Here is an 18,761-nt window from a genome sequence, read left to right on the forward strand (position 1 = left end):
TGACCTAAATCAGAAAAAGTTTAGTCTGGTTTAATGTTAGATGTTGAGGGGAAAAGAGGACGTGCATCTTTTCATCCTGTCTGTAAATATTTGGTTTCAACTGTATCTGAAAGATGTAAAGATGCATGTATTCCACACAGTTGTAAATATGCACACAAGTTTATTATCAAATTTGTACAGTTTTTTAATTATAGTAACATTCATATTCATAGTTTGTATTTTGTATATGTAATATTTTAGTATTTGCCAAGGCATTACTTGTAAGTACTTTTAGGATTAGGGTATTTTACTGCTAACCCCGTGAGCTTTCCATGTTTTCATGTTACTTTCTAGGAAGTTAATGTAATTTACAAGATACTGACTTGAGACTTACAGGTTACCTTCCAAGGATTTGTGGGTTACATTCAGTTAACAATTAAGCTATTTCTTGATTTTAAAGTTCACTTGTTATGAATCTTAAATGGTACTTTTCCAGAACGTATAGGTTGTTTTCCAGAAAGTAGAAAAGGTAACCTTAAAGTTACAAGTTCTTCTCAAAAAATTAGCATATTGTGATAAAGTTCATTATTTTCCATAATGTAATGATGAAAATTTAACATTCATATATTTTAGATTCATTAACTGAAATATTCCTATCTCACAAAATTAGCATATTTCATCCGACCAAAAAAAGAAAAGTGTTTTTAATACAAAAAACGTCAACCTTCAAATAATCATGTACAGTTATGCACTCAATACTTGGTCGGGAATCCTTTTGCAGAAATGACTGCTTCAATGCGGCGTGGCATGGAGGCAATCAGCCTGTGGCACTGTTGAGGTCTTATGGAGGCCCAGGATGCTTCGATAGCGGCCTTTAGCTCATCCAGAGTGTTGGGTCTTGAGTCTCTCAACGTTCTCTTCACAATATCCCACAGATTCTCTATGGGGTTCAGGTCAGGAGAGTTGGCAGGCCAATTGAGCACAGAGATACCATAGTCAGTAAACCATTTACCAGTGGTTTTGGCACTGTGAGCAGGTGCCAGGTCATGCTGAAAAATGAAATCTTCATCTCCATAAAGCTTTTCAGCAGATGGAAGCATGAAGTGCTCCAAAATCTCCTGATAGCTAGTTGCATTGACCCTGCCCTTGATAAAACACAGTGGACCAACACCAGCAGCTGACACGGCACCCCAGACCATCACTGACTGTGGGTACTTGACACTGGACTTCTAGCATTTTGGCATTTCCTTCTCCCCAGTCTTCCTCCAGACTCTGGCACCTTGATTTCCGAATGACATGCAGAATTTGCTTTCATCCGAAAAAAGTACTTTGGACCACTGAGCAACAGTCCAGTGCTGCTTCTCTGTAGCCCAGGTCAGGCGCTTCTGCCGCTGTTTCTGGTTCAAAAGTGGCTTGACCTGGGGAATGCGGCACCTGTAGCCCATTTCCTGCACACGCCTGTGCACGGTGGCTCTGGATGTTTCTACTCCAGACTTAGTCCACTGCTTCCGCAGGTCCCCCAAGGTCTGGAATCGGCCCTTCTCCACAATCTTCCTCAGGGTCCGGTCACCTCTTCTCGTTGTGCAGCGTTTTCTGCCACACTTTTTCCTTCCCACAGACTTCCCACTGAGGTGCCTTGATACAGCACTCTGGGAACAGCCTATTTGTTCAGAAATGTCTTTCTGTGTCTTACCCTCTTGCTTGAGGGTGTCAATAGTGGCCTTCTGGACAGCAGTCAGGTCGGCAGTCTTACCCATGATTGGGGTTTTGAGTGATGAACCAGGCTGGGAGTTTTAAAGGCCTCAGGAATCTTTTGCAGGTGTTTAGAGTTAACTCGTAGATTCAGATGATTAGGTTCATAGCTCGTTTAGAGACCCTTTTAATGATATGCTAATTTTGTGAGATAGGAATTTTGGGTTTTCATGAGCTGTATGCCAAAATCATCCGTATTAAGACAATAAAAGACCTGAAATATTTCAGTTAGTGTGCAATGAATCTAAAATATATGAATGTTAAATTTTCATCATGACATTATGGAAAATAATGAACTTTATCACAATATGCTAATATTTTGAGAAGGACCTGTATTTTGAAATTAATTAAATAAAACAAGATAAAAATGCCTTTTAAAATCATTATTTTGTTTTTATTTCATGTGGATATTTATTTATTTCATGGAATATTTATTAATAATTTATCAATCGCAGTATTTATTTATTTGAATGAAACGGCTCTCCATAGAGGTAGTGAACTACCGTATACTAATGCATATATATGCTTCACCAGTAGGTGGCAGGCGGGAGCAGTGGGATGCCGTGGAGGTTTTGTTTACTAACTTGCTCCTGGCAGCCAGGTTCTCTTCCTTGTAGCCTAGAGCTAACCTTCATTCTTGCTGACAGCGGTGATAGTAGAAAGTGTCAGCTGACAGCACTATGTATGTTAACTTCGGAGTTAGCATACAAATAACCGAGCTTATTTAATCCTTTTCGCGATTCCTAGATTCGAGACTTAGGGGTTAACCACATGGTGGAAATAGGTTTGTGTACGTGTAACGTTCATTTTGGGACCAACTGGCGGAGATTTGACAAAGAAAGTAATCCCTCAAGAGTTTGTTTAGGTGTTGACCGGCTAGTCTTCGAGCTAGCTTTGTCCTGTAGCTAAACCAGTGGGCGTCTGAATGGAGAGCTTCAAACTTACATGCTTAAGTTTCGTGATCGCTCTCTGGACCGGCTGCTTTTACTGAGGTAAATGCCGTCTAAATGGCAACAACGGAGCAGGGAAATGGACTGGAACTTCATGACAACACAGAGAAGCTGACGGACAGTAATGGGAAGGGCAGTTCGAATGGACTGGACCCAGGGGTAAACGGCTCCATCCCCGAGGAGAGCCAGGTGGACAAGTATGGGTTCACTGGAGGAGCCCAGCAGTCTGCCGGACAACTGTGAGTAACGTTTCAGTAGGATTGACAGCTAGTTTCACTTTTATTCTTGAATTAGAAAGACTAATGTCAACAAAAACATTGAGTCCCCTTGCTGCTGCAGGAATATTTTCTTCACTTTGGTTTAATAAGCGTATAATGAACGGAATATTTTACATATTTTAAAAATGGATAATTTCCTTTGGCTACAGAAACTACACTGCTCAAAAAAATAAAGGAAACACTTAAACAACACAATATAACTCCAAGTAAATCAAACTTCTGTGAAATCAAACTGTCCACTTAGGAAGCAACACTGATTGACAATCAATTTCACATGATGTTGTACAAATAGAAAATTAGAAAATTATCAAGACACACTCAATAAAGGAGTGGTTCTGCAGGTGGGGACCACAGACCACTTCTCAGTATCTATGCTTTCTGGATGATGTTTTGGTCACTTTTGAATGTTGGTGGTGCTTTCACACTCGTGGTAGCATGAGACGGACTCTACAACCCACACAAGTGGCTCAGGTAGTGCAGCTCATCCAGGATGGCACATCAATGCGAGCTGTGGCAAGAAGGTTTGCTGTGTCTGTCAGCGTAGTGTCCAGAGCCTGGAGGTGCTATCAGGAGACAGGCCAGTACACCAGGAGACGTGGAGGAGGCCGTAGGAGGGCAACAACCCAGCAGCAGGACCGCTACCTCCGCCTTTGTGCAAGGAGGAACAGGAGGAGCACTGCCAGAGCCCTGCAAAATGACCTCCAGCAGGCCACAAATGTGCATATGTCTGCACAAACATTTAGAAACCAACTCCATGAGGATGGTATGAGGGCCCGACGTCCACAAATGGGGGTTGTGCTCACAGTCCAACACCATGCAGGACGCTTCGCATTTGTTAGAGAACCCCAGGATTGGCAAATTTGCCACTGGTGCCCTGTGCTCTTCACAGATGAAAGCAGGTTCACACTGAGCACACGTGACAGACGTGACAGAGTCTGGAGACACCATGGAGAGCGATCTGCTGCCTGCAACATCCTTCAGGATGACCAGTTTGGCAGTGGGTCAGTAATGGTGTGGGGTGGCATTTCTTTGGAGGGCAGCATGGCCCTCCATGTGCTCGCCAGAGGTAGCCTGACTGCCATTAGGTACCGAGATGAGATCCTCAGACCCCTTGTGAGACCATATGCTGGTGCGGTTGGCCCTGGGTTCTTCCTAATGCAGGACAATGCTAGACCTCATGTGGCTGGAGTGTGTCAGCAGTTCCTGCAAGATGAAGACATTGAAGCTATGGACTGGCCCGCCCGTTCCCCAGACCTGAATCCGATTGAGCACATCTGGGACATCATGTCTCGCTCCATCCACCAACGTCACGTTGCACCACAGACTGTCCAGGAGTTGGTGGATGCTTTAGTCCAGGTCTGGGAGGAGATCCCTCAGGAGACAATCCACCGTCTCATCAGGAGCATGCCCAGGCGTTGTAGGGAGGTCATACAGGGACATGGAGGCCACACACAATACTAAGCCTCAGTATTGTGTGTGAAATATTCAATGAGAATATTTCATTCATTCAGATCTAGGATGTGTTATTTGAGTGTTCCCTTTATTTTTTTGAGCAATGTATATTGCCATCACACACAAAGAAACTTGATTGATATCCCATTTTTAATCCATAGGGTTTACTATGATACCTGCCCTACACGCCCAGCAGTTATAAAGGATTTCCACATAGTTTAGGACCCTGTTTAATGCTGGACGAGAAGGCCAGATTCGAATTCATCCCCAAGGTGTTTTTTGGGGTTGAGGTCTGGACTCAGTCAGGGTCTTCCCCACCAAACTCACTCATCCAAGTCTTTATGGACCTTTCATTGTGCAGTGGTGCACAGACATGTTGGAACAGGTAGTGCACATCACCAAACACTTTGTCCTCACAAAATTGGAAGCATGAGATTGTCCAAAATGTCTTGGTATGCTGAAGCATTAGGATTTCATTTAGCTGGAACTCAGGGGCCAAGCCCAACCCTGAGAAACAATCTCAACCCATTATACCCTTTGCATCGACTTTCTAGTTGACACAGTGCAGACAGACATGTCCCATTTTGCTGGCAACTTCCAAACTCGTCCATTTAAATTCCAAGCAGAGAGCCACCTCCTCTTTGGTCTCTTTGAAGACCAAGGAGGAGATTTAGAGATGGAGTGAAAGAGGACATGAAGGTAGTGGATATGAGAGAAGAAGATGCAGAAGATAGGGTTAGATGAAGCCAGATGACTCGTGGCGACCCTTACAAGGGAAAAGCAGAAAGAAAAAGAGGCATGACGTGTCCCTCCAGAGAACACATCTCCACTGTTCCAGAGTCCAGTGGCAGTCTGCTTTACAGCCTGCAGACACTTTGCATTGGAGTTGGTCGTGTAAGCCATGATAACCCATTCTATTAAACTCGCCCCACACTGTTCTGGAGCTCATCCAAAAGCCACATGAAGTTTGGTAGCTAATCTGCATATTACTTGACTGCTCTGGGATTTTACGTGGTTTTCCAGTTCTTCGCTGACTTACAGTGGAGTCCCAATCACCTCTGCTTTGTTATAACACCTCTAACAGTTGACTGTGAAATACTTGGTATCAAGAAAATTTTCTAAATGGACTTCCTGCACAGGTTGCATCCTGTCACGGTTCAACAGTGAAGATCGCTTAGCTTCTAAGAGCGACCCATTTCTTTCACATATGTTTGTAGGAGCAGTCTGCATGCTGGCATTTATTAGGATACTTAATTGATTTTTTCAAATTTGTGATCTTCCAATGTTTGCTTCAAACACTCCAACCGGACACGTTTTGTTTTTTTAAAGAAATGTAAAAAAATGTAATAAATAGAAGGAGAAAGTTTAATATTTTTCATATTTGAGTTTTTTTCATCATAATAATCCTGTGTCAACGGGTAGAAAAGGCAAAAAGCATGAATCTGTACCATATTACCCTAAGGAAGTACAGGAAATCAGATTAAATCTTTAGACTGAACATTGTGGAAGATCCTCCCTCTCCATGTTCATGCAAACAATAGATTATAATTGTAGTCGCTCAGGGCGGTGTGTTTCCCTTTAATTTGGTTATTGTTCATCTATGCATCACTCAGGCTCTCTCCCTCAGTGTGCAGGCCAACTAGTGTGAGTGCTGTAAAGCTTTCAGAAATGTGTTTCTGGTGTCCTGGAAGAACCTTTTGACAGCTTCATTTAAGACATTCCTCTCCCTAGAGTCACAGTATTTATGCGAAGCATTTCAGTTTCAGATAAAACGGAGTCCTCTCTGGAAACGTGACTTTCACATCTAAAGCTGCATAACATTCCCGTGTCTGTAATGTATCTACCTTGCGTTCTGTCAAAACTAGTTTCAGGCATCTCTGAAAATGTGTGTTTTAAACTAAATATTGACCTGAATGTAAAAATTATTAACAATAAATCAACTTTGGCAGTCTGGGCTTTCATGATCAACACAGTTTTAAAATCTGTTTTGAAGATACGTTTTTCTTTTTAAATTGATAATATTAAAAACTAACCTTGTAGATGGTTTTAGGGTCCTGACTGGGACTTTACCAACACCCATAATGTTTAACCATGGATTGTGCAACAAATAAAAAAAACAAATTTTAATTCACTGTGGATCCAAACAGGGCCTAATTCAATATAAAGCCTATCATTAATGAATACATCCCTACTAATATTTGGGTAGATGTTTTATCCCGATCATGTGGTTTTTGTAGCCAGCAAGGTTCTGGTGTATTTCTGACTGAGTTTGAGCATCATACTGCCAGAATATCTGGAGTATATTTCAACTGGTTGGTTTCCATACGAGAATCCGGCTTATCTTAATCTTAGTCCAACAATTCTAAATAGGGTTGAGGTCAGGGGTTCAGAAAGGCCATTCCAGAAGCTTTGGAGGTAGTTCTTGTTCTGCATCTTTCCATCCACTTTGTGCAGTGCACTAGCAACGAAACAACCCCACAGCATGATGCTACTGCCACCATGCTTGGCAGTAGTTCAGTCTTCTTGTATTTGAACACCCTGCCTTCCCCTCTACAAACATATGTATTGTTTACAGGAAATCCACGATAAAGTCAAGTAGTGCTCCAAATGAAAGTATTTTTACAGGAAAATCTTTCCACCCTGGAAAAAAAAATTCACGTGGCATTCATGCTCATCATGAGTTTAGAACTGTAAGTGTGTATCAGAATGAGGACTCTGATTCTCATTTCTTTGTGTATGAGACCGTGCTGAGCTGAATTGGGGGAAAGGTTCCCCTCAAGTTTCCTGTTTTCCCTTCACTCCAATGGCTTTGCCTGCAGCAAGTTTCCTGAATGTACTAGGAAGACCGCCCGCTCCGCTGGCTGGATTCTCCTGTCATGTCACCAGCAGAGGACAGTGAAGCTATTGCCAGTTTGTCTGAACACTGTATGGATTCTGTCTTGTCAGTGCGGAAGAAGTTCCCATTGGGGTGTTGAGGCAACGAGAAGCTAAATGGCTGGAGATGCTGAACAGCTGGGACAAGTGGATGTCCAAAAAACACAATAAGGTCTGCAGCGTAAACCATACTTACCTCCTTAAGAGACTACAAGAAAGTCTAGCTCTGTTTATTTAGAAAAAGGTTGCTTGATGTAATTTCTTGCATAAGTTGGGAATGAATAACTGTGTTTTTGTTGAATAAAAGGTAAAAGAGCGCTGTCAGAAGGGGATCCCTCCATCCTTACGGGGCCGAGCCTGGCTCTATCTTACTGGGGCTAAAGTGAAAAGGGAGCAAAACAAGGGTCGGTTTGAGGTCAGTTCTAGATTTATGGCCCCCTTTTACAACATTTATTAGTCAGCTGGGCAGTAAGCACATCATTGTACATCATACAGTATCATTATAGTGCTTGCCATATCAGCCTTTACTGGAAAAGTCAACATTATGATGAGAAACTGTGGCAGTAACCCATGTATAAGCTTAATGTGTGTATTTGACTAGATTTGCTGCAGTTATCATTACAAAACTTCCCTCATTTCCCCTTTTTTGTTTCAAACTACAAGAACTTTCAGAATTGTTTACAAATGTAACACGTCAAATGTTTCAACAGCTTAGCGAATTGGTGTGTTTTAGGAACTGGACAACCAGCCAGGAGATCCTAAATGGGTTGATGTCATTGAGAGGGACCTGCATCGACAGTTTCCTTTCCATGAAATGTTCGCAGCCAGGGGAGGTCATGGGTAAGCGGTCTGTTCTAGTGGATGAGCCTCTTAATTTCTGTTAATACTGTGTCATACAGAAGTATTCATGCCCCATGTTTTTATTTTGATGTTTCACATGACTGACCAGCATAAGGTAGGCCATATTTGTGGAAGGGAAGAAATACGGGGTGTGTAAAATTTGCTGACGTACATTTATGCTCAGCCTTCCTGGGCCAATACTTTGCAGAGCCACCTTGTGCTTCAGTTACAGCTGCAGGACATTTGGGGGTGTGTCTCCACCAGCTTTGAATATTCCTTAAAAAGAAGATCAGGCTCAGTCCGGCAGGATGAGCAGCATCTGTGAACAGCAGTTTTCAAGTCTAGGATTTAGGTTTGGACTTTGATTGGGCCATTTCCATTGTAGCTGTGGGTGTTTGTTCAGGGTTGCCATACTGTTAGAAGTTGGGTTTAGCTTCGTCCATCTTCCCAGCAGCTTTGACCAGCGTCCCTGTCCCGGCTGTATAAAAGCCTTCCCATAACATGATGCTGCCACCACCATGTTTCACTGTGCAGGTGGTGTGTTTAGGGTGAAGTAAAGTGTTAGTTTTCCACCACATGTAGGATGAGAAGCTGAGTTATGGCAAATTAGTCCTGTAAAGCACTGAAGGGTGAGCATAGCTCGCAAACAACTCCTCTGTTTGTCATGTAGACAGCAGGATTTGTTCCGCGTGCTGAAAGCTTACACTCTTCACCGACCTGAAGAAGGTTACTGCCAGGCTCAGGCTCCTGTTGCTGCAGTCCTTTTGATGCATATGCCAGCTGAGGTGAGTATGTCCTAATGTTTAATTTCTCCTAAAGATATCATTTTTCGTAAATATATCTGTATATTATCTACAAGCATCAGTCTATTTAACTTGATTTTTTTTTTTTTTTTCCATATTTGGTTCCACAATTAACACATATCTCTCAATTCTATTTGTTTTAGGATGCCTTTTGGGTTCTTGTCCAGATCTGTGAGAAATATCTTCCTGGATACTACAGCACAGGGCTGGTATGTCATAAAACCTCTTGGGGAACAGCAGGGTGTCACCTCAGTGTTCCATGTTCAGCTTGTCAATCATTATCCACCTGGAATCTTGTCACTTATTAGCAGAAATACTTAGATATTGTACTAAAATCAATATGTATTCCACAAAAATCTAAAGTCAATAGAGGCTGTGTATCTAAATGTGTTGAAGGTGTAGCCAGAGTTTCTCAGCCGAAACAAAAGATTTTAGATTCAGAATGACTCTGCTGTGCTGCTGGCTGGTATGTGCAGCGGGAAGTGGTGTCAGACTTGTCAGGCGAGTGTGTCTCTCACTGGATACCGATAAGCTAACAACCTAATAACACAAGGTGGTGACTGGGCCAAGGACGAGATAAGCAGACAATCAGATTAGGCAAAACAGAGGAATCTGTTGTCTCCACCCACTCACTGCTGTTACCCATCTTCTCCACAGGAGGCGATCCAGCTCGATGGGGAGATCCTGTATGCTCTGCTGCGGCGGGTGTCTGTTGTGGCTCACCGCCACTTAAAGAAGCACAAACTGGAGCCGATCCTGTATATGACTGAGTGGTTCATGTGTGCCTTTTCCCGGACTCTACCCTGGTCCTCTGTGCTGCGGGTCTGGGACATGTTCCTCTGTGAGGGTGAGGCCCTGCAGGAAATGATCCCTTTTGGTTAAAACGAATGTAATTTAATGCACTGTTTTCCCTTAAGTATTAGTAGTAATTATGTTGCACAAATAGACATACTCTCAGTATTATTTAGTGTCTTAGGAATAAAAGTCAAGTAAGTAAACAAATCAAAAACTGATTGAAGTAATGTTTAACAATAATATTCATAGTTTGGTCAATTTAAGGTTATTTTTACTTTAATATAGTATTTTTTTTTTATTATATGTCTACTTTGACTGCAATATTGTTATCTTGTGTTTCTAACGTTCAGAAATATTCTAAAGCAGTGTGTAATTGTTTCTGCCTGGTGTTAATCATCCCAGCCTCTCTTTTGGCATAAACAAAAACACATACAGAAAGAAAAATTTCTCTTTTACATTTTTTAATAGAAAAACTACCTTTTTTGCTGCAGTTGAACCTGAAAGAATTAGGGATTTAAACGATTGAATACATTATTAATAATAAATGCCCAAATCAATGATTTGTATCAGCCCAAAAACCTTTACTAGCGAGGTTAATGTAGTCTGATTTTGTTAAAAGGATACTTTTGCAGATGGATAATCTCAGATTAGGGTTTGAAAGATTAGAAGATGTTGCAGAAGTAAACTTCTGTGGTAAACGTCCATTCACAACTGCAGATTTAGATTTATATATACATTTATATAAATTTAGCTGAGTGAAATCCACCAAGAATTCTGCACTCAGATTTTTAAATGCAAGCCCATGAGCCAGGACAACTGAGGCATTACTCACTCATGTAACTCCAGTTCTATGAGTACAATAGAGATCCTTTTGTGTATTGGTGATATGACCATGGGCACCATTTTCTCAGGGGTTGGCACAAGTCCTTAATAATAAAAAGTTCATCTCAATGCCTACTTCCATGTCCAGTATGTTAAAAGAGGGCGCCCCCTTGTGTTGAAAACATTTTAAGCTGTGGTCAAACCTGGACAGGAATATTCTACACTGAACAAATATTCTTTAAATTTGAGAAAACCCAGAAAAAGAGCATTTTACATCTTGTAGCTTTGTACTTGTATAGCGCTTTATCTGGTCCGAGTACTCCTAAGTGCTTTACACTACATCCAGTCATCCTCCCATTCACACCCTGACAGCGGTAAGCTACATTGTAGCCACAGCTACCCTGGGGCAGACTGACAATAGTGGGGCTGCCAAAGAATCGGTGCCAACCCACTGGTTACAGGACAACTGGTTCTTCTTCTCTGGGTTCATCCTCCCTGTTATCTGCTTAAAGTGTTGTTCTCTCTCGCTCTCTCGCAGCTTGAATGAAAATCACATGTAATAAAAAATACAGTTTCCGTTTAGATCATCAGTTTCCTCTGTTTTCGCTTTAAACACCTTGCTCAATCTGAAAATAGCTAACACTGAATCTTCCTTCTGCAGTAAAAAGTTCCTCACCAAAGCATTGTTGCTAGAGTGACTTCACAGCACTTTGTGTGTTGCAATTACATATCAGAAAAAGATTGGATATTTGAGATGCGGGCCAGCCAATCACTGGCCAGGGTCAACGAAGTTGTAAATCTCCAAATAGTGGTAGCAAATTTCTCTGTAATAATTTTAGTGGCCTGTTAATAAGACAACACAACAAACAAGTGATCTTTGTTTTTTATGCAAAATTCCTCCAAAAAAGTCTCCTTCTTGCTCTAGTTTAAAACTAAACTGAACTGAAATATTGTAACACACTTTATCATTTTATTGCCAAATCTGTATTTTTGTGACCGTAATTTTTTTTTATCATTTATATCTACATATACAGTGGTAATTGACTTGATTTTGACCCATACTGATGTGTCAACAGCATGCTCTGATTTGTGTTTCTGCTCAAAGGAGTGAAGATCCTCTTCAGAGTGGGCCTGGTTGTGCTGAAATGCATGTTAGGAACACAAGAAAAAGTGAAGTCCTGCCAAGGTTTATATGAGACAATGGAGCTGTTGAAAAAGATTAATCCACAGTACATGCGTGAAGGCTTCCTGGTGCAGGAGGTAGGGTGGTTCTGCTGTAATCTTTACTTGTTAGATTGCCGTATATCTGAATCTGGAACTCCGCCTTCATGTGTGTCAGATCATAGAGCTACCAGTGTCTGAGAAGGACATTGAGAAGGAACACCAAGCTCAGCTGCGGCGCTGGAAGGAGAATCGCGGAGATCTAAACTGCAAGTCCCCTCCCAGGATGCATGGCGCGAAAGCCATAATGACTGCCGAGCCGCCGAGTCGACAGGAGCTGAGACAGAGACCTACCATCATTGTTGAGTCTCCTTTGGCATCAAAAACAGATGTGATGCCAGAAGACAAAGAAAAGGGACGGATAAAAACTACAAAGGAAAACGGGCAAACAACCGTCTTCCCTACAGAGGAGATCGTTAATCCCAGTGATCCATCCCCAGCCCTTGAACACACGACCATCCAGGGGTCCAAAGAGAGTCTGAGCAGTGCTGAGCAGGACACATACCTTTAACAAGGCAAGTTTGCCCCAGTTTAGAACATGAATCACATCACATTGCTCTGTTTTTAGCATCAATACTCAGACTTCTGTCACAGTTTTTAGGGAATCTGTACAGCAGCAGAAGATGTTTTCTACCTTTTTTTTTTTTGCCACGAAGCCACTTCTTAGGTGTTAGACTCCTATTTGGACTGTTTCACCTGACCAAACAGGAAACTCCTTAAATCACCAAAATCTCAGACACGTAGTTTCCTGGGATTTTGCAGGAACATCAGCGGATTTAAATACACCAGTATTTTCTTCTGAATCTAAATATTGCTGTCCATGTCAGCATTGGAAACAAGGTCTTAGTCTATATGGGCAATAATTTTGAAATCGGTGTAAGTAATGGGCAATTCATAATAATAGCTATTATTTCATTCTAGATTAAATTCTAGATTGATTGCAGGATATTTTCTAGAACAACTACGCTTTTTTATTATTCTGTTTTGCCCAGATTAGTCACTACATTACCAATGTCTAAGCTATTCACACTAACGGACAAACAGTTTCCTGATTGTCTGCTTGACACATTTTACTGACCCATGTGTTGGTTCTATAAATCTGTCATTGCTCTCCTTGTCCACACGGGGGCGTCCTGACGCTACTTTTGGAACAAGGGGGCATCTTGGTTGATATGCCAAAGATTTATTGTTCATATTTTTAAAATATGTAATGTCAGATATTTGAGAAGAGGGTTTGGGTGTTTCCAATGAGTTAATATTTATGTGTTAAAAAGAGATAAATGTATGAGAGAGTTGAGCTTCTTAAGGTGTGTCATTTCTACAATTTAAAATCATACTTTTTACTTTAAAACTAGAAATTAGAAACTGTTTTCAAAATGAACTGTTAAATGTAATCTACAGCAGTAATTTCATAATTAAACTTGGGAGCCATACAACTTTGATAATCAGCTACATGAAAGTGTTGTTTCTTATTATCATCATTATGGAATATTAATGTGATGTCTGTGAAGGAAATTAATTGGAATGAGGTTTTGTACAATCAACATTTCGCAGTCCAAGAAGCTGCTTTCTTTGATCTGCTTTTTAATGGCTGAAATTATATTATAAAAGTGGCTAAGGGTATGTATTGATTTTAAACATATATGAAAAGTTAATACTGAGTGTTTTATTTTCAGTTTTTTTTTAAGGCTAATTTTTTCAAGAAAAAGTTAAGCTTTTTGTATAAATTTATCAGATTTTGTGTCCTTATTCCTATCCAGAACAGAGCTAACATTGCTGGTTTTGTTTCTCTGCTGGATTCCAGCATAAAGCTTACATTATATCATTAAACGTCATCATTCTAGAAATAAATTATTTATTTAAAAAATATGTCTCAAATCTACATGGTGTGGTTTCCTATCAAGAAATTTTCAAAGACTTCCATTGGACCGCCAGCAGCATTACTTAAAAAGTATAATTTCTGTCAGTGAAATGCTTTTAGGTATTTATTTTTAAAACTGTATTTTTTAAAGTCCACAGGGCTCCTACACTGTCCTAAAGAGTCTAGAGAAGTTTATTTGATTATAACATTTTGCCTGGGCTTGATAAGTACACGAAAAGAAAATAAGAGTATGGAACAAAATCTTTTATCTTTAAATCTGATATTTGCAGACCTTCTTCTGTTTTAATTAAAATATGAATTTCAAAAAATGAGTTTGTTAATTTAGAGTTTTTTACACTAGTTTAGTTCCACCCCAGACATGGCTACTTTGTTAGTTTCTTTGTGTACAACATCATTTCTTGACTTTAATATTTTAGGCATAGTTGTCTTTCTGTTGCTGCTCACGTTTTTCTTCTTCCCCATTATTAAGTACAATGCCAGGGTAGTTTTCTGATCACAAATGCATAAAAACTCACTTTAGTAACTTCCTCCGGTCTCCAAACAGCCAACCTATATGGGCGATTTGGAGGTGTGGGCGCTCCTGTCTAATCCACGGGAAGGCTGGTGCATTCCCAACTCGGATATGATGTCACTAGGACCTCAACTTGGAAATATTGTGTAATTCCCAAACAGTTCAGAGATTCTCCAGCTTGCTACTAGAGAGAATATTGCTTACTACCTCCAAGAGCATGCAGAAAGAATGCACATTCTGGTTTTTAATGAGGCAGTACTTCTGTGTGAAGTGAGCCTTAGAAAACAGTAGAAAATTTCTATTATTTGAGACTTATTTGATTACTCATTTAAAAAATTTAGATTTTCAAGAAGTTCACAGATATTATATTTAAAACCTGGCGAGTGCAGGGATATCTGCTGCCATTGTTACACTTTAGCCACTAAGAGACATATAAAATACTGTTTTCTACTTTCAGGTTATTCCACAAGCCCAAAATTAGTCACATTGTCACCGTCTGCAACTTTACACATAGAAGCCACTCAATTTTTTGTTGTTTCACAAAAGATCTTTTTCTGTTTATTGCTAAGTTAAAGAAATTAAGATGAGAGGAAAAGTCAAGTAAAGACAGGAGTTAGCAGGCAGCAGTTGAATGGCCCCTGTGTTATCATTCAGCGCCCTCACAAACACCCACCCTTCTTCACCCATGCTGCAGCACACTTCCTCGGACACCTGTTCCTCCATCTCTTTCAGCTCTTTGAGGAATTTGCATCTCAAATAGGCTAAATTCCCACAGCACCGTCTGAAGCTCCTCACGCAGCCATCAACCTTTGGTCTCTGAATAGAGTCCTGCATACATACAGGCCTTCTTATTCTGCCTCGTTCACCAACAAACCTCAGCTGTGGTCCAACAGCATTACATCCAGCATTTTAAGTTTCCCTGTCATTGACATTCCTGCACTACGGAGCTTATTTTGATTTATTGGATTACTCCTTTAATTTGAATTCTTACAGGTCAGTTCAAGATTTTATTTTGCAGCACCATACAATCAGCAGTGATTGTTAGTGTCTTTCATGCTTTCTTCTGAGACACTACTCCTCTGAAACTTCATTGTTGCCTTTTTTATTCCTGTGAAGAATTTCATGCACATATTGTCAGAGGATGCTTGTCGTTGTGACATCCTTGTTTGTCTCCTCTCATCATCATCATCATCTCTTCTTTGCCTTTTGATGTGCTGCCAATGCAAGTTGTCTTTCTTGCCTCAACCACACCCTTCCCCCCACCTGTCGGTTTTGAACTTGTCCAGCATTCGATGTTGCTGGCTATGGGACACTGTCTTTATGGCTAATCTGCAGAGGGGGGAGGAGACGTGACAGAGACATACCCTCAGAACCACATTGAGAAGCAAGCTGAACAGAGAAGTGTAGAACAACGCTGGAGTTTATAGTTTCACAAGTTCAAGTTTAAATACGGTGAAAATGACATTTTATTATACAAAACCTTTTCAAGTGCACTAAAGTCTTATAAAGGAAAAAGTTTTCTCCTTTTCGGGGAATAAATTGCTTATTTAAGCAAGACATTGCTGAACCCAATTCTGCTAAATTGATGCTAAATCTGTGAAGACATCATTAAGAAAATGATTTACACACGAGTATGTGTTGTATTAATAACACAAAGAGTTGCATCCACAATGTCCAGTTACAGAGATACAAGTCATGAATAAAACTTTGAAGCCGGGAACACAGAAACATTTCACAAGGGTTAGAAATTCAAAACCACCCTGAAGGTATGCACCGTTGGACGTATATGAGGCAGAACGGCAGCCAAGACAGTCAAAATGACTAAGATAAGCTGTGTAATTCAACTGAAACAGAAGCAAGAACATTTTATGTTACATTTAATATATTATGAAATAATAATAATAAATACCTTCCAGTCTTGCCTAGCACAGGTACATTTTTACACCTTGTAAAAATGCCAGGTTATTGTGGTGTAAAAAAATGAGACCGTGATCAATCATTTTCAAACTTCTTCCACCAATAATACTATCCAGTGCAATTAAACTGAAAAATGAACAAAAAGGTGCAATAACCCATTGCATATACTGTATGATTGATGACTGTTTTCATTGTGCCACTGTAAACATAATACTGTGAAGACTGAGGCCTTTGTACAGTGAGATTATTCTGATCCTTTGGAACTTTACTGCAAACCGCAGCAATAGCTAAGATGCAAAAGTTGAAAAGTCAGGAAAATCCTGACAGTTGAATCCCATTGTACAATGTTGACAGCAGGTGTGAACTCAAGAAGACTGAATGCTAAAACAGAATTAGAACATATTAGTTTAAGGTTGTGCACAGTTATGCAACCTGGTTATTTCACATTTTTATTGTTTTAAATTTCTTCCCATAATTAGCGTCTTTTTAAGTTGAATTATGAAGAATGAATGTCACGTTATATGAGGGAGAGGAAAATGTAAAAAAGGACACATAGACAACTACAACCCCAATTGAATACACTACAAATACAATATATTTATTGTTCTAACTGATAAACCTTATTGTTTTGCAAATGTTCGCTCATTTTGAATTGGATGCTTGCAACACGTTCTAAAAAAGCTGGAAAGGGGCGTGTTTACCACTGTGTTACATCACCTTTCCTGAAGATTTGTAGGTGAAATTCTTTTTCATTCTTGCTTGATGTACAACTTCAGTTCCTCAAACAGTCCAGGGTCTCCGTTGTCCTATTTTACGCTTCATGATGCTCCACGCATTTTTAATAGTAGACAGGTCTGGACTGCAGGCAGACCAGTCTAGTACCTGCACTTTTTTACCATGAAGCTATGCTGTTGTAACATATGCAGATAATAAGCAGTGATGTCCCTGAAAAGACGCTGCTTGGAAGGCAGCTTATGTTGCTCTAAAACCTGTATGTTCCTTTCAGCATTAATGGTGCCTTCACAGATGTGCCAGTTACCCATGATGCCATGGGCATTAACACACCCCCACACCATCACAGATGCTGGCTTTTGAACTTTGCTTTGACAACAATCCGGATTTGTCTTTGGCCCGGGGGACACAACGTCCATGATTTCCAAAAACAATTTGAAATGTGGTCTTGTCAGACCACAGCACACCTTTCCACTTTGCGTCAGTCCATCTCAGATGAGCTCGGGCCCAGAGAAGCCGGCAGTGTTTCTGGGTGTTGTTGATACATGGCTTTTGCTTTGCATGGTAGTTTTAACTCGCACTTGTCAATGTAGCGACAAACTGTTTACTGATAATGGTTTTCTGAAGTATTTCTGAGCCTAAGTAGTAATATCTGTTACAGAATGATGTTGGTTTTTAATGCAGGGCCTCCTGAGGAATCGAAGGTCATGGGCATTGGATTTCTGCCTTGCTGCTTACGTGCAGAGATTTATCCAGATTCTCTGAATCTTTTGATGATATAAGGGATTGTAGATGATTAAATCTCTAAATTCCTTGCAGTTTTACATTGAAAAGGGTTTTTCTTAAACTGTTTTTGCTCATGCAGGTGTGTTATTTGGGCATTCCTCAACTTTCCCAGTCTTATGTTGCACCTTTCCTCACTCTTTTAGAACATATTGCAAGCATGAAATTCAAAATGAGTAAATACTTGCAAATTAAATGAATGTTTATCAGTTTGAACACTACATATCTTGTGTTTGTAGTGTATCCAGTTGTGTATAGGTTAAACAGAATTTGCAAATCATTGTATTCTGTTTTTATTTATGTTTTACACAATGTCCCAACTTCACTGGAATTGGAAATGGGGTTGTATAAATTTAAATGTTACCTAATGTTTAGATGATATCTCTATTTTGACCCTATGAAAAGTTTCCTATAAAGTATAAAGTTTAAAAAGTTTTCCAGCCATAATTTGTACATTTTTGACACTTTTTAATCATCTCTTAAATTTCTCAACTAGATGGTTCCCAAACATATACAGTTCAACCCTCTTTACATCTGTTGCTTTTTACTTCCCTTACAACCCTCCTCATTTTGTGTGGTGGCAAGATAAACGTGGACTTATTTTAACCCAAATAGAAATAACATCTTAAATCTCTCAGCCTTGTTTGTCCTAGCTTTGGTTCCTTTAACTTTTGAACTATGGCTCTGACTGTAGCTATAGACAAGTTTTACGTCAGCTATTTTTATTTATTTATTATTTTGTAGCCATTTCCTCACTTAAATGGCATTTTCTCTTGTATTTCCCATTTTGAAAAGTGGGGAAAGGTGTCGTCAGGGGCTGCCAATAACTGAGGCAACAGTGATTTTCTTTAAATTATTATCTGGGTTTTTTTCCCCACAGTAAAGGAATTTAGGATTTTTGTAAAAATGTCAGTTTAAGCTACTGCAATTAATTTATTATAAGGCTTTATAACACAATATTACCAGTGGTGCGGAGGGTGGTGCGCATCATATCTGGATTTTACCAGAAGCAAAGCCTAATTCAAACCTATTTCGAATTATAATGACAGCATTGTGCTCTCTATAAATAAAGCTTGGTGATTCAATTCTTTTCAAGAACAGAATTACATAGAAAAACTTCCCTCTATTGAATTACATAATGTTAACGCTGTTGCCATCAGACTTTAAAAA

At 40.0% G+C, this 18,761-nt stretch overlaps 1 protein-coding gene across 1 annotated transcript; it reads left to right on the forward strand.

The window, feature by feature from the left end:
• Positions 1 to 2,282: 2,282 nt before the first annotated feature.
• Positions 2,283 to 13,635, forward strand: LOC124873105 (TBC1 domain family member 10A-like). The gene is made up of 9 exons (XM_047373625.1): positions 2,283 to 2,920; positions 7,358 to 7,457; positions 7,593 to 7,700; positions 8,019 to 8,125; positions 8,796 to 8,910; positions 9,072 to 9,137; positions 9,586 to 9,775; positions 11,651 to 11,805; positions 11,885 to 13,635. The coding sequence occupies exons 1-9, from the start codon at positions 2,739 to 2,741 to the stop codon at positions 12,275 to 12,277; spliced, it is 1,416 nt and encodes a 471-aa protein (XP_047229581.1). The 5' UTR covers positions 2,283 to 2,738; the 3' UTR covers positions 12,278 to 13,635.
• The last annotated feature ends 5,126 nt before the right edge of the window (positions 13,636 to 18,761 follow it).

Source organism: Girardinichthys multiradiatus, chromosome 8 (assembly GCF_021462225.1).
Source record: "Girardinichthys multiradiatus isolate DD_20200921_A chromosome 8, DD_fGirMul_XY1, whole genome shotgun sequence".
Classification (NCBI taxonomy): domain Eukaryota; kingdom Metazoa; phylum Chordata; class Actinopteri; order Cyprinodontiformes; family Goodeidae; genus Girardinichthys; species Girardinichthys multiradiatus.